This window comes from Lissotriton vulgaris, chromosome 2_1 (genome assembly GCF_964263255.1).
Source record: "Lissotriton vulgaris chromosome 2_1, aLisVul1.2, whole genome shotgun sequence".
NCBI lineage: Eukaryota > Metazoa > Chordata > Amphibia > Caudata > Salamandridae > Lissotriton > Lissotriton vulgaris.
The window spans coordinates 792,295,878-792,310,505 of record NC_141687.1 but is presented as its reverse complement, the minus strand read 5'-3'; the positions used below and the strand labels follow the sequence as shown (position 1 = coordinate 792,310,505).

The following is a 14,628-nucleotide window of genomic DNA, read 5'->3' as shown; positions in this document are numbered from 1 at the left end:
ACTACCGAATTGATGCAGATAGACATTTCTGACAATGGTAGGAATAGACAATATAATTATTGAATATTGACTTGTCTCATGATGAAATTATTTTAAAGTAAGGTTCAAAGGGACATCTGTGAAAGATGAAAAATATATCAGCTCTTTTGGCTTCTTGGTGGATGAACATATTAAAGTAAACCATAGTTTTACAGTAATTTCTGTCTTTCACCTGCTTACAAATAATATGTGCTCACTTATCAGGCACAGCTCCATGGTACACAAATGGTTAACTTAACTGTCTGAAATTCAGCAAGAACTAAAAGGATTGCAAAAGTACTGTGTACGTGTCATTTGCTGGACCTTGCTCAAATTCTGAGAAATGGCTCACAAACCTTCACTTGTGTACAGAAGCCAGTTCAACAAGTTGATTTCTAGAAATAGCTCTCTGAACTGGATCATGTCAATCTTCTCTGCTACTGCTTGGGTAAAGTGTTTGTTCATGGCAAATATCATGTGTGGAAATTGTGCGTAGAAAGCAGAGAGCACTAGCATCTGCTGACTATGGGCCATATGTAGGTAGCCCATTTGCGATCGCAATTAGGGCAGTGTGCTATGTAGCACACAAAAACCCACATGCAAAATAAGGAATCGCAAAATAAGCGATTCCTTATTTTGCAATTGCATTTAAGGAATCGCAAATTGCGATTCCTTAAATGCAATGTAGGAAGCACCCAAGTTGTGCAAATTGTGGCTTAAGGAATCGCAAAATACCACCAACTTCAGGTTGGTGGTAAATTGAAGATTTCTTTGCAAAATGCACTTTTTGGCCTTTTTCAGAGTGCCATGTGGGTCACATACATGCCCTTAGGGCATGTATGTGGGCCACATGTGCACACATGTTAATTTCAGGGGTGCAACAGGGTGTTCTATTGACACCCTTGCAACCCTGAAATTGCATTCTCAATTTCGATTCTCTAATTGAGAATCGCAAATTGAGAATGTATTCCAATTCATTCCTATGGGCCTTCTAGCCCATAGGAATGAATGAGAAGGTATTCCTTATTTGCTAATCTCTATTTGCGATTAGCAAATAAGGAACAATTGGATTCGCAAACATTTTTGCAAATTCTACCTACATTTCGTTTTGCAATTCTCTAATTGCGATTCCCAAAAAATCGCAATTTGAGAATCGCAAAACAAAAATTACCTACATATGCCCCTATATCACACAGTACTTGTTTGACAAAGACAAGATAACAGTCTCGAGCTCTAGGTCAGGAGGCCGTAGCGCAAGGAATTGGCTAAATATTAGGATGATCATGTGCGTCACGTACAAAGCAATGTACACATGCACATATTTGTCAAATGCTCACACCATGGTGCTGATGTTAATGATTAACATGTCTGAAGGTTCTGAAACTGTATATAAGGACTGATATTTCCTTTTGTAATCAGATGTATTTGCAGTCCTATCTGAAAATTGTCTCAGCTGCAGTTCATTAGCAATAAAGCCAATCAAACAGCCTTTGTGTGTGTCCATCTTGTCTATCTTGCAGATTTGTGCTTTTCCAGTGGCCAAATATCTCTTTGCCAGTACTAGTAATAATGCTGTAAGTTAGCTATTCCGTTTTGGCATAGAGTCAGAATATCCTAATAGTGCCATGTTTGGGGCAATTTCAATAGCTGGGTGATTCATACTGGCCTGGTGTTACCTATATCATTGCCATTAATCCAATTCTATCAGAATAATGTTATTTGATGTGTTTGGTGTTAGTATCTACAAATTGCAAACATGTGCAGTAAGCTGTGTCTAGGGTTCGGTGGAACAGATTTGAATTGAGCTCAACAGCAATAACATATTTATTCAGTATCTGAATACCAAGATCATATTCACAGACACAATTTAGGGCTTCAAATATGGGAATTTGTAAGATGAACGTCAAAATCGTCTTTTTTGTTTTTTTAACAATTCTACTTGTAGATAAATATATTCGGGCTTTTTTTTTTTAGCTGCCCTGTTTGAGGTGTTCACTGGTTATAAACAATACCTGCTTAAAAAGATGGCCTACTTGTGTAAACTCACGCTGTAGTAAGCATTCAACCACCAACGTCTTCAGTGTAGCTGAAAGGGTGGGTGGGTAATTCAGTATTCGGATGGTTGGGAAGGATAAACTGTCAGACCCCGCTCAACTATTGACCTTAAATATTGCTCACATAGTGTATCTCAAAGTCTGGATCAAATCCAGTTGCTTCTAAATTCAGGTCAAATAATTATTTGATGTCTACTATTACTACAAGACAAGACCCAGCAAACATAGATACCCATCCCAGAATTACGCCCTTACCGTAATGGAAGAAATTTCAGTATTTATAAATAATACCTCCCATGGCACAATATTTATCCTACCTATTCTCATTTCAAGCATACATCTGCTTGTTAAAACAAAGAACACAGAGAATTGCAGTGTCAGAAATCCACACAGTTTTCTGACATTCCCCAGGAACCTGATGTAAGACTGTCTGTAAAGACTGACAAATTTTGCTTATGTAAACATTTTAGTTTATTTTGAATAACTCACTCAGGGCTCTGGCTATTCTTAAAGAACCACTAAATTGACAAATCTTAATCTTTATAATTGTTCATTTTCCACAAGATCTATTACCATCAGGTGAACTATGAATTTACTGCTGCATAGAATATCTCATAAATTGATCACCACATGCTGGAATCTACCTTCAGAGCTATCCAATGAAAGATGAGGATATTAGGCTTGTCGGTAAAGACTATTGCGTCCCTCATGCAGTATCAAATTACAAATTTACTAGAAAAATATTAGGAATTATGTGGATATACAGTTTATGTGATTATATTGTTAATTTTCTTCACCCTAGCTTTCCCACCCAGTTATCCTGTAGCTTAATTCTGTATAGAACCCATAGCCAATGCCTATATGTCCCACACCGTTGTTGCCCTTTTCTGGTTCTCATAACTCCCTTTTTGGCGTAACAAGTTTCTGCAGATTGCTTTCTTTCTAATTATAATATTTCATTCATACCTGAAACAATTGTACAAATTGGTACTTTTGTAAGAGGGACAAAATAAACTGTAATCAATTGTTTGTTATTCTGCCCTTTGTATTAAATGCAGAGAAAAAATGATAGCTCCCCATGTTAGAAACGTTTTGTAAAGGTGATTCCTCACTCACTTTGGTGTACTTTGTCAAAGTAGTTATTTTCAGCATGGTGTGTGTGACACAGGAAACTCAACTTGGTTTTTCAGTGATTACTTCAATATTATTCTTTCAGTTGTGACGTAAGATCTAATGTTATCGGGTGTGGTCTTTAATTTAGTGCACATTTGTGATTGTTTAGTCTCTTTATGGTGTTGTTTATTTTTATTGTAAAAAATAAATAACGTACAAGGTCTTTTTGAGATTGTGGTGAAGGAAAAAATATTTCACAGGACAATGCTGTTTTCACGACGTTTCCTGACATGTGACTTTTACCCTATGTGATTTTGATACATTTTGTACATGGATTTTACTTACATGATGTGATGGTTTTATGAGGGTTTAAAACTTAAACCTAATTTGCTTACCATGTCTATGTATAAGAATTTTTAAATTGGTGGCCAACTTGATTGTTCAAATATACCAATATAATATGTGGGCAAACAGGAAAAATATTCCTGATGATTTTTGTGCAATAGGTGAGACTACAAATTCATGAATAGGATGTTGCATAATCACTGTGCCCTTCGCAGGTCATTATTTGGAGTCCCCTGTTGACTGAAGTTCTGCTTTAAGTGTGATGGATATGCTTATGTAATGATATAATTCAAAACAAAATATGAATTAAAAAAAATAACCAATTTTATTTCTGTATTTTATAGTGGAAGCTTTATACCAGTCCTCCTACCCAGAATATATTCAGTATATTTATTTGGTGGCTCCTGTATCCCTTATTATGCTGAATCCTATTGGATTTATATTCTGCGAAATCCAGAAAGGGAGAGACAATCCTAATGTGTCACAAAACAGAATAAAAATTGTGGGATATGCCCTTCTCCATGTGCTGAAAAACCCTATCATACTAATGGTCTTCATTGGAATCTGCTTCAATTTTCTTCTTGGCCAGAAAATCCCTGCCTTCATGGAAAATTTTATTGATGGACTGAGCAGTTCCTTCGCTGGCTCTGCACTATTTTTTCTTGGACTTTCCATGGTGGGCCAGATAAAGAAACTTGACAAGTCTGCTTTTGTTTCACTGCTCCTTCTCATCACAGCAAAATTGTAAGTTATATTGTTTTATCTTGTATTATTTGCTTTCTTGAACAACCCTGCATTGATTATGAATTGTAAAACATATGTTAGAATTTGTGCAGAGCAATTTTAGATGTTGTTACATAAGTCATTAAATGCTGTGTTTTTTATATTGAATTGCTAGGAGAAGGACATGAATTATAAACCTCAACAATCATAGAGAACTTTTTTGAGCCCTGTTCCCAGTTTGTTTTTATTTTTTACATATTTGTATTACGTTTTTTTAACGTTTATGACATTTGGTTACAGGATATACAGGTCACAGCATGAGAAGTCAAATTTGTATTACATAGCTGTTACTATAACTTTCGTACAATTACAATATCAGATTAAATTCTACAGTTCCGGGAAGAGTGTCATCTGGATGGATGCCTTGGCTGATGCGTGTTTGTATCTGTCCACCTCCTCAGTCCTGGAGTGTCTAGATTTGTGTCAGTGCTGTGACTACAACCTGTACTGTAATTTGTGTCATGGGGTGGCGGGTAATAACTATATTGGGACAACTTAAAACATAACCGGGTAAACACAACTAGGGTAGATACTCCGGTAGCCTCCTCGGCTGCGTTAACATCTGTAAAGTCATGCCTGCTCCACTATTTCCAACCGCCCACTACCCGTCTCTGCTCCTTATGTGGTGTAAGTATCTCAGGTGGCATCTGTGTTTAGCCCGTTTACATCTCTGTGCCGACCGTGTCCGGTGCATTCCTTTCGTCAACCCATGGCATTAGCTCTGCGCAAGGCCTCGTCTACTTCTTCATCTGTGTGTAGTAGCTCTGTCAGTATTGCGTCCCACCCAGCCGCTAATGTGATCTTGTGAAATCCTGTGATTTCCTCACGGCGAATTGTGACGGTTTTCGCTTTGGCCCATGCCAGCATTGTCTCCAAGCATGAAAGTTGGGAGGGTCCATCTTTTGGTGATTAGCCTTTTGGCTACTACAACTTCCAGCTCTAGGAACCTCACGGACACCTTATTTCCACAGGTCCGGCGAAATAGGTGCATTATTAAGGCCTGCCAGTCAAAAGGGATTGTGTGCTCTGTGCAAGATGCCAACGCAGCCGCTACCTCCCTCCAATAAGTGTGAAGGCAGATGCAGCCCCATAACATGTGCAATAGATCAGCACCCACCAGAGCACATGTCAGGCAAGCAGCGTCTGCGCGGTTTAAAATAGTGATTAACGTTGGCTTCTGTAAGTTATGCCCTCTGCGTTACATAGTACTGAAGTTGGTGGAGGTGCATGTTCCTGGGGATGTGTACTGGGCTCTCGAGCACCTTGCCCCATTCCGTGTCTGAAATTGGTCTCCCCCAATCTTGTTCCTAATGGTCGTGAAGAGGTCGCAAGTTGAATGATGTGTGTTGGCGAAGAGAGGGGGCAAACCACTGCGTGAGGTGCCTTCCATTGCCCATGACCTGTAAGTACTGTATAGTGAGATGAGTTGAGCCCTGTTTCCTGTTGGTTCCTGAGACAGAAGGTACTGTTTCAATGAGGTCCAATAGGAAAGCCAAGGGTAGCTGCTGCAACCACTTGCTAAACCTAATTGACAACCATGGGAGCAGGTAACAGTGCAATGACCCATTTTAGTCAAAAAATATTATTAAAATAAACACATTCTGGTCAGGGTTTGGGTTACTTGGTATACATTTTTTCAGTGGGTTTGATTCCTTGGTGAAAATCTCAAATAGTTAAAGTGATAAAAGCAGATACATGAATGGTTAATGTCTCTGTATTAGCAGTAGACAACACCCTGTGAATGCTTCTTAGACAAAATGAAGATGACAACCTGTTAATACTGTGAGGAAAGTTTATTGGGGTGGGGGAAAAGACACTCTGAAAAACCAACCTCTTGAGGGGATTGTTGTACGACTGACACGTTTGCCTTTTGGTAGAGCGGGACAACACATGATTTATGTGGTAATTTGTATATCAAGGATATTTTTCATAGTTCTTCATTTAGTTAAACTTTTCTTATTAACCGCTATATGGTAAATTGGTATATTATGTAGCTGTCACCAGCATTTGAAAGAGGCAGAAATGTCTGTTAGAGAAGACTTGCCTATTTTTTTATCAGTTTGTGTGGTACACGTAGGAATTTAGGGACTGGGGAACTTAGTGGTGGCTGATGCAACCGTAAAATCCCATTTGGTAGCTCGTATGACAATTTCTTTTTACTTTAACTTGTGAAGCAGACTCTTGTCTGATGAGACTGTTTTTAGTAAAGTACTAGTTTAGCAATTTTTTCAAACTGAATTAACAGTGACCTTCAAAAATATAAAGTATGTTTTGGGTGAAGTATTGCGCTCCCTTAACAAATGAAACATTTTATCTAGGTTTATGTGATTAATGTTTTTTTTTATTTACTTAACATCGTTAAATAGCGCCCCTGTACCATAGTATATCAATACGCTTCACTTAAAACGTCTTTTTCTGCATACAGTGTGCAGTGGAAAGAGCAACATAAAATCATAAAGTACTGCAGAGTGGAGGGTGCAATAAATTATTAACAGTAGCAGTAAAACAGATCGAAGCTGCCCAGGGGACACCACTGCATTTCCCATTAACCATCCCCACAGTAAGTGACATCACTGCATTTCCCATCATCCATCTCAATTGGTAGTGCCATCAGGGTCAAGACTGATTTGCATATAGCTGTGTCTGCATTGGGGTGGCGAAGTGAGCTAAAGAATGATGATGGATTCAACTCAGATCTGTGACTGGGGGTGAGTGTCTGAAAGGTTTCAGCGCTCCGTCCATCATCTCCTTGTGTTTGCTTTGTTCACCCTAAGTTGGCAGGGTATGCCCAGACGTGGGCCCCTTGCTCACTTTGCCACTGGATTCAAGCTAGCCTGGCTGCTGAGGGCTGTTAGCCCAAAACCGGTCCCAGGATGCTTGTTTCCTGTCCAGGGAAGACATGGCTTGGCAGTTCGGGCTGGACAGTTCCCAAGAGGCACAGGGTCAAGACTGATTTGCATATAGCTGTGTGTGAACTGGGGGGGGGGGAAGTGAGCTAAAGAATGATGATGGATTCAACACAGATCTGTGACTGGGGGTGAGTGTCTGGAAAGTTTCAGCGCTCCGTCCATCATCTCCTTGTGTTTTCTTTGATCACTGGTTTCCCGCCAGATTCATCTTTAAAAGACTATCCTGGGCAAGAGGACCTCATTCCCCATAATCCTTCTGCACAAAACACAACTGCACTTCCCATCATCCATCTGAATAGAAAATGACATCATTGATTTCCCATTAAAACCATCTTTAAAAGAAGAAGCAAGCAGACTTAATTTTCTATCATCTATCTACACAGTCTCTCCACTCCCCTCCATTGTACCTCACTCCACTTCATGACACTCCACTCTACCCCACTCTGCACCACTTTACTCCACTCCACTCTACGTCACTCTACTCTGCTTCACTCTACTGTACGCCAATTCACTCCATGATACTCCACTCAACAATACTCCACTCTATGCCTTTCCACACTACAACACTCAATTCTACGACACTACATGCCCCTCCACTATACAAAACTCTATTCAACTCTGACACGCCACTCTACAACACTTTACTCTACGCCCCTCCACTCAAAAGCTCTCACTCCAACCCATCTCACCCCACCCCCTTTATAACACACCACATCACTGTACTCTGCGACACTCTACTAAACTCTATGCCACTCTATTCCACTCTACTGTAAGCCAGTCTATCCACTGTATGCCACTCCACTCAACTCTACAATACTCCCCTCCACTCTACGATACTCCACTCTATTCCCCTCCACTCTACGACACTCTATGGTAAACCACTCTACACCATTATATGACACTTCACAGCATGCCACTCTGTCACTCCACTCTATCCCCCTTCATGCAGCTCCACACCACTCTACTCATTCCACACCACTCTACTCTGCTCCATTCTAAGCCACTCTACTCTATGCCAATCCACTCAACACCACTCCACTCTATGATACTCCGCTCCACGATACTCCTCTCTTCCACACTCCACAACGCTCTCTCAACTCACTGACCCTTCATTCTATCCCACTCAAATCCACTCTATGCCACTCAACTCTGTTCCACTCAAAGCCACTCTACTCTGCACCAAACACTCAACATCACTCGATCATATGACACTCCACTCCACTTTATGATACTCCACTCTCCGAAACTCTACACCCCTCCACGCCACTCCACTATATGCCCTATACGCCACTCTATGATACTCCACTCTACGACACTATGTTACCACCACTTGACACTGACACTCCACGACATTCCACTTTCACACTCCACTCCTCTCCACTCTACGACACAACACTCCACTACTTGACACTCCACTCTATCCCACTCCATGCTGTTCCACACCATTCCATTCCACTCTAACCTACTCCACTCTAAGGCACTCTACTCTACGCTAATCCACTCCATGCCACTGCAGTCTACAACGCACTATACACTGCAAAACTCAACTCTATTATACGTCCTTCCACTCTACGCCCCTCCACTCTACGCCCCTGCACTCTACGCCCCTCTGCTCTACGCCCCTCTGCTCTACGCCCCTCTGCTCTACGCCCCTCTGCTCTACGCCCCTCTGCTCTACGCCCCTCTGCTCTACGCCCCTCTGCTCTACGCCCCTCTGCTCTACGCCCCTCTGCTCTACGCCCCTCTGCTCTACGCCCCTCTGCTCTACGCCCCTCTGCTCTACCCCCTCTGCTCTACCCCCTCTGCTCTACCCCCTCTGCTCTACCCCCCTCTGCTCTACCCCCCTCTGCTCTACGCCCCTCTGCTCTACGCCCCTCTGCTCTACGCCCCTCTGCCCCTCTGCTCTACACCCCTCTGCTCTACGCCCCTCTGCTCTACGCCCCTCTGCTCTACGCCCCTCTGCTCTACGCCCCTCTGCTCTACGCCCCTCTGCTCTACGCCCCTCTGCTCTACGCCCCTCTGCTCTACGCCCCTCTGCTCTACGCCCCTCCGCTCTACGACTCTCCACTCTACGACACTACACCCCCCTCCATTCTATGAATCTCTGTTTACCTCTAAAACGCTCCACTCTACAACACTTTACTCCACTCTCTGCCCCTCTGCTCTACACCCCTCAGTCTAAGACCCTCCACTCTATGCCACTCTACGACACTTTACAACACTCCATGACAATCTAAGCCCCTCCACTCTATGCCACTCTACGCCGTTCTATTCCGCTCTACTTACACTACTCTACTCCGCTGTTAGCCACCCTGCTCTACTCAATGCCCCTCCACTCTGACAGCACTCTACGATGCGCCATGACCTGCCACTCTACTCCAATCAGTGGCACTCTACTCCTTTCTAGGACACATTACTCCACTCTACAACAGTCCACTCCACAGTGTTTGACTCCACTCCATGGCACTCTACTCCATTCCATGCCTCTCCACTCCACTCCATTCCATTCCTCTCTACTTCCGCTCCTCTGCATGTCGCTCCATGCCACTCTAGTTACTCCTCTCTACACTACTCTGCTCCACTCTAAGCCACTCTACTCTAATCTAATCTACTCTACGACACTCCACTCTGCGGTATTCCACTCTACGAGACTCCACTCTACGACTCTCTACTCTACAACACACCACTCTACAACACTCCACTCCACAGCATTGTATTCCACTCCTCTAAATTCCCCTCTACAACAATCCACTCCATGACACTTCACTTCACTCTACGCTTCTCCACTCTTCTCCACTCTACTTTCGCCAGTCCACTCTGACACTCCACTCTACTCTCCGATACTCCACGACACTCCACTCTATGATACTACGCTCTGATACTCCACTCTACGATACTCCACTCTACGCCACTCCACACTGTGTAATTCAACTCCTTCTACGACACTTTACTCCACCGCCACTACAATCTGACACTCCACACTATAGCACTACATTCTGCTGAACTCCACTCTACGGCACTCTGCTCCACTCGACTCCATGACACTCTCCACCCCTCCACTCACCTATGCACTAACCTCCTCCACTCTGACATTCCCCTCTACACCGCTCCACTCTAACTACACTCTATGCCCCTCCTCTCTACTTCACTTCACTCCACTCCACTCGCCTCTACCCCACTCCACACCACTTTACTCCACTCTGCTCCACTCTATACCACGCGACTTCCGTCTACTCCACAACACTACACTCTGACACTCCACTCTACGACACTGCATGACACTCCTGTCCACTCTATGCCACTCCAGAAACCTCCACTCTATGCCACACAACAGCAGTCCACTCTGTTGGGGACGGCAGTTATGGCATGCCCGTAGGGCGTAGCTGCTAGTGAACGCCATGCTCCTTCAGACTGGTTTCATTTCCAGGTCGGCAGTATGGTGGTGAACGTCTGAGGAACTACAGGAGTACCTCGTGCATGTCCCGAATGTCGGCTGGCGTTCGCCTTGAGCAGGATTACGCTTCTCGTTCCTGGGATTATTACAGAAGGGCAGTGGCTGTGGAGGCAATCAGAAGGGCGATGGCAGGGTGATTTAATAATGGACGGAGGGCCTGGCTGGGACGAGAGCCGGTGAAGCGCTGCGTCCTTGATCTGCGGAAAAAGGTGAGCCTGCCTGTAGTCTGTTGGCTGTGCGGTGCGTGCAGGAAATTCAGCCAAAGACCCTGCATTTCTACACTAAACTAATAAGGCTTGTACTGTACTTGAACTGTAAGGGGAAGAAAAGCAAGATTTTGGGAGGGAACTGAATGGAAGTTCCTCCCCTCCAAGACTAATAAGGCTTCTGGACCCCATTCCCTCTTGTGCTCGTGTGCTTGTACTACCACCATTAAAAAAAAAATATTAAAGGATGTGCTTTCTCTCTCTCTCCTAAACCAAAACTAAAAGAGTGAGAAGTGGAGGAAGGGGAAAGGAGAATAAGAGAGGTAAGAGAAATAAAGTTAAAAGGAACAATAAACAATAAGGAGGGGATGATACTACAGCAATGAACACGACTGGGGCTATTGTTGTAAGATCAAAGTCACTCTGGTCTGTGCTGTTGTTGGTGCTGGTCTCTGCCGTTTGCCAAGGCGTGCTCGACCTAGAATAATGGGAAAGCATTTAACATTTTCCAACTTAGTGGCCAAGGTGGATACTGCCGCAAGCCTTAAAGCAAAAATGAGATCAGCCCAACCGAAGGCAGCATCAGCGGTGGCAAGAGCTGAGCTCAGTCAAAAAGTTTGGGCCGGCTCTTTTGTAAACTCTAATTCCATGAGCTCAGAAGAGGAGCAGCTAGAATCATTAACGAAATTTGGAGCAAGGGCTTCAGGTATGGAGAGTATACCGCAGGGAGGGTCAGATGAAGGAATAAGATTAGAGGAAGAGCTGAGCCCTTATGATAAAGTTTCAGAGAATCATGATTCAATGGTGTGGTCGCAGGAGGGCGGAGAAGCAAAAGAAAATTCCCCTCCTTTACAATAACTCATAAAAGAGAAGATGGCCAATTCAAACTATCAAAGTTCTAAGGATTATCATCTATTCTCCAAAGGAAAAGTTTCCCCGGGCTCTTCGGCTGCATATGCGACATTGCAAGGGCCTCCTGATGAGATAGAAATTGGTCATTTGCAAAGTGATCAATCCTCCTTGAGACAATGAGCTACCTCGAAGGTTAAGGATGGACATAGATCCCCCCAAAAGGAGAATAGCCTCTGCGTGGACTCTCAGTCACAGGCTTAGTCGATGCCGTCACAGCCGCCGCCGTAGATGCCTTCACGGTCCACGTCATTGGCGCAGCTACCGCCACAACAATTCCCCCCAGGTGTTAAGTAAAGAAGGACCAGCCGTCATGGGGCAGCAAGCATGGATTCAGGAAAAGCTTGAGGCTCCAATGCAGGCATCCTGAGTAACGTCAAGAGGAAGGAACTCTCTTACAGTGCAACATAAAACCCATGCTAAATCTCATGTTACACGAGATAAGAGAGCTCAAGACAACTTAAGCAAATGAGATAGCTTCTCTTTATCAGCGCCTCTCAAAGATCGAGGAGGCAGTGGGTAGTTTTCCAGTAAGGATACAAGAGCTGAATCGAGCATTGTACAGCTTGAAGATCAAATTAACACAATGCAGCAACAGGTGAACTCAGTTAAAAAGGAAAGAATTTCACTCGAATAAACTTGAGGAGCTTGAGAATCACTTGCGACGCTCAAACTTGCATATATTGGGGGTCTGGGAGGGGAGTGAAGGGGCCCAAACTCTTCAATGGGTCGAGGCTTTTATCGAGAAGAGTGTGCTCCCAGAATTCACTGGAAATCTTACCATAACAAGAGCACATCAGGCGCCCTCTAACCTGTTTCCATGTTTGATCAGTGATGTCTCCGGTTGATGGATTTTTGCTTATATCCCCACAGCTGTCGCAGTCGGTGAAAACTATTTGTTAAATTGTTATATCTTTTTATAGCACAGGGCGCCCAGGCCACAATAGCTCAGCAGTCAAAGTTAAGAGTGTTAGTGAGAGGCAAGTTTCACATGTTCGCAAATATAGAGGAAGCCCAGGAATTGCTGAGAGAAATCTCCACCACCACATAATACATAAGAATCACTAAGCATAGGTGAAAGGCTGCTTGAGGTGGGGGGCGGCTCACTTAGGGTGTAATACAATGGCCCCCCACAAGGGAGCAAATTTGAAGACGGTGGCAATGAGCTCTGCGGGTCTCTTCTCATCTCCTGGGGAGGGCAACATCTGGGGAGGGCATGGGAGTAGGTGGGTGTGGGTTGCAGGTTGGGTGGGTGGTGCACAGAAGAAAAAAATGAACAGAATCATAGTGGAGGGGGTTCGGGAAAATAGATTATTGAATGGATAATTCCAATATTTAGGTATTAATTATAGAGATGGGTTTTAAATTTCGGATAATATCGGTCAATGTAAATGGAGTATTAAATAAACAAAAGTATGGAGGAATAAAAAGACTCACTAAAAAACAAATACTCCAAAACTTTTTAGCCCTAAAAATATTTCCACTGTGTTTTTTGAGTCGGCAGGGATGGCAATAAGGGGGTTTGCTATGTACTTTAGTCGGGGGCCAGTCTGGGAGTTTATCCAAGTTCAGAGAGATCCTCAAGGTCATTGGTTATGGGTTACAGTGAGGCTAAATGGGAGCTTTCTAAATTTTGTCAACTGTTATGCGCCAATTACAGCTGACCCTTCATCTATGGTCAGGATTAACGAGATACTTAGAGGGGTTACAGGACATATAAATTTTGAGGGGGACTTTAACTATATTCAAGACCTGTCAAACAACACTTTAAAAATAAAAAACAACTGAAGCCAAAGACTAAAAAAGTAATAGATGTTATAAAGCAAGAACACCAATTAATTGATCCATGGCGTACAGCCCATCGGTAAGAACTAGAATATACCTGCTACTCCCAACAATTCCACTCAGCTTCTCGTATTGACTTTTTCTTAAACTCTCGTTCTTTGAAATATTCTGGCTCGTGCATGGGGGCCAATTAATTTTCAGACCATTCTTTGGTCACATTGGAAATAGAAATAGAGGAGGGTAGAAGCATAAGGTCTAGGTGGCAGATGGACCTATTACTTCTCTCAAATCAACAATGGGCAATTGCCACCAGAAAATGGATACAAGAATTTTTTAAGGACAATAAGTGAAAAGCTGGACTTATCAGTCTGGGGGGCCTTTAAGGCCTCAGCCCGTGGAACTGCGTTGCTGCAGAAGAATGCCGCTTTAAGGGGAAAAGAGGCAGCCGGGAGGCAGCTGGATAAGGCAAAACTGGAGTTACAAGAATTCTTCACCGTAGAAGAAATTAACAGCTCTTGGACATTCCAGCAGCGAGTCTATGAAGGGAGCCAAATAGTAGGTAAACTGTTAGCCTGGTCAACTAAAGTGAAACACCATGCACGACAGGCGCAGACGGCTTGCCTTAGGCGTGCCTTTGGCGCGCCAGCAGCGCTGCCGTGCAGCGTCCGCCATTTAAGGGAGGTGGGAGGGAGGAGCAGCTGGAAGGCGGGAGCGGGGTGGCGAATGGGTGAGCGAGGGGGCTGGGCCGCAGGGAGGCAGCGGCGGGAAGAGAAGGCAAAGGGGGAACGGGGGAAGGGGCACCAAAAAAACAGTTAGCAAAGGAGCAACAAAAAGTAATTTGAAACTGCACAAAACAGTCAACAAGTCAACACAAAGGATATAGCACAATGTAGAAGAATACACACAGGGAAGGGCGGGGCGGCGAACTTACGGAGCGGCAGCAGTGAGCACAGAGGTAGGCACACACAGGCTGAGCTGTGCGGCGTGGGGAGCGGCCTAAACTGCAAACGGGGTCAAGGGTTGAAGTGAGGCCTCAAAAACCGGTGGTCTCC

General features: G+C 43.9%; 1 protein-coding gene across 6 annotated transcripts in view; it reads left to right on the top strand.

Annotated features, from left to right (window-relative positions):
* Positions 1–14,628, top strand: part of GPR155 (G protein-coupled receptor 155) — a 283,844-nt gene that overhangs the window by 130,336 nt on the left and 138,880 nt on the right. For all 6 annotated transcript variants that reach the window (XM_086956156.1, XM_086956160.1, XM_086956159.1 and 3 more), the window contains exon 3: positions 3,875–4,274. In XM_086956156.1, the coding sequence (XP_086812282.1) occupies positions 3,875–4,274 (400 nt within the window). The remainder of the gene's footprint in view (positions 1–3,874; positions 4,275–14,628) is intronic.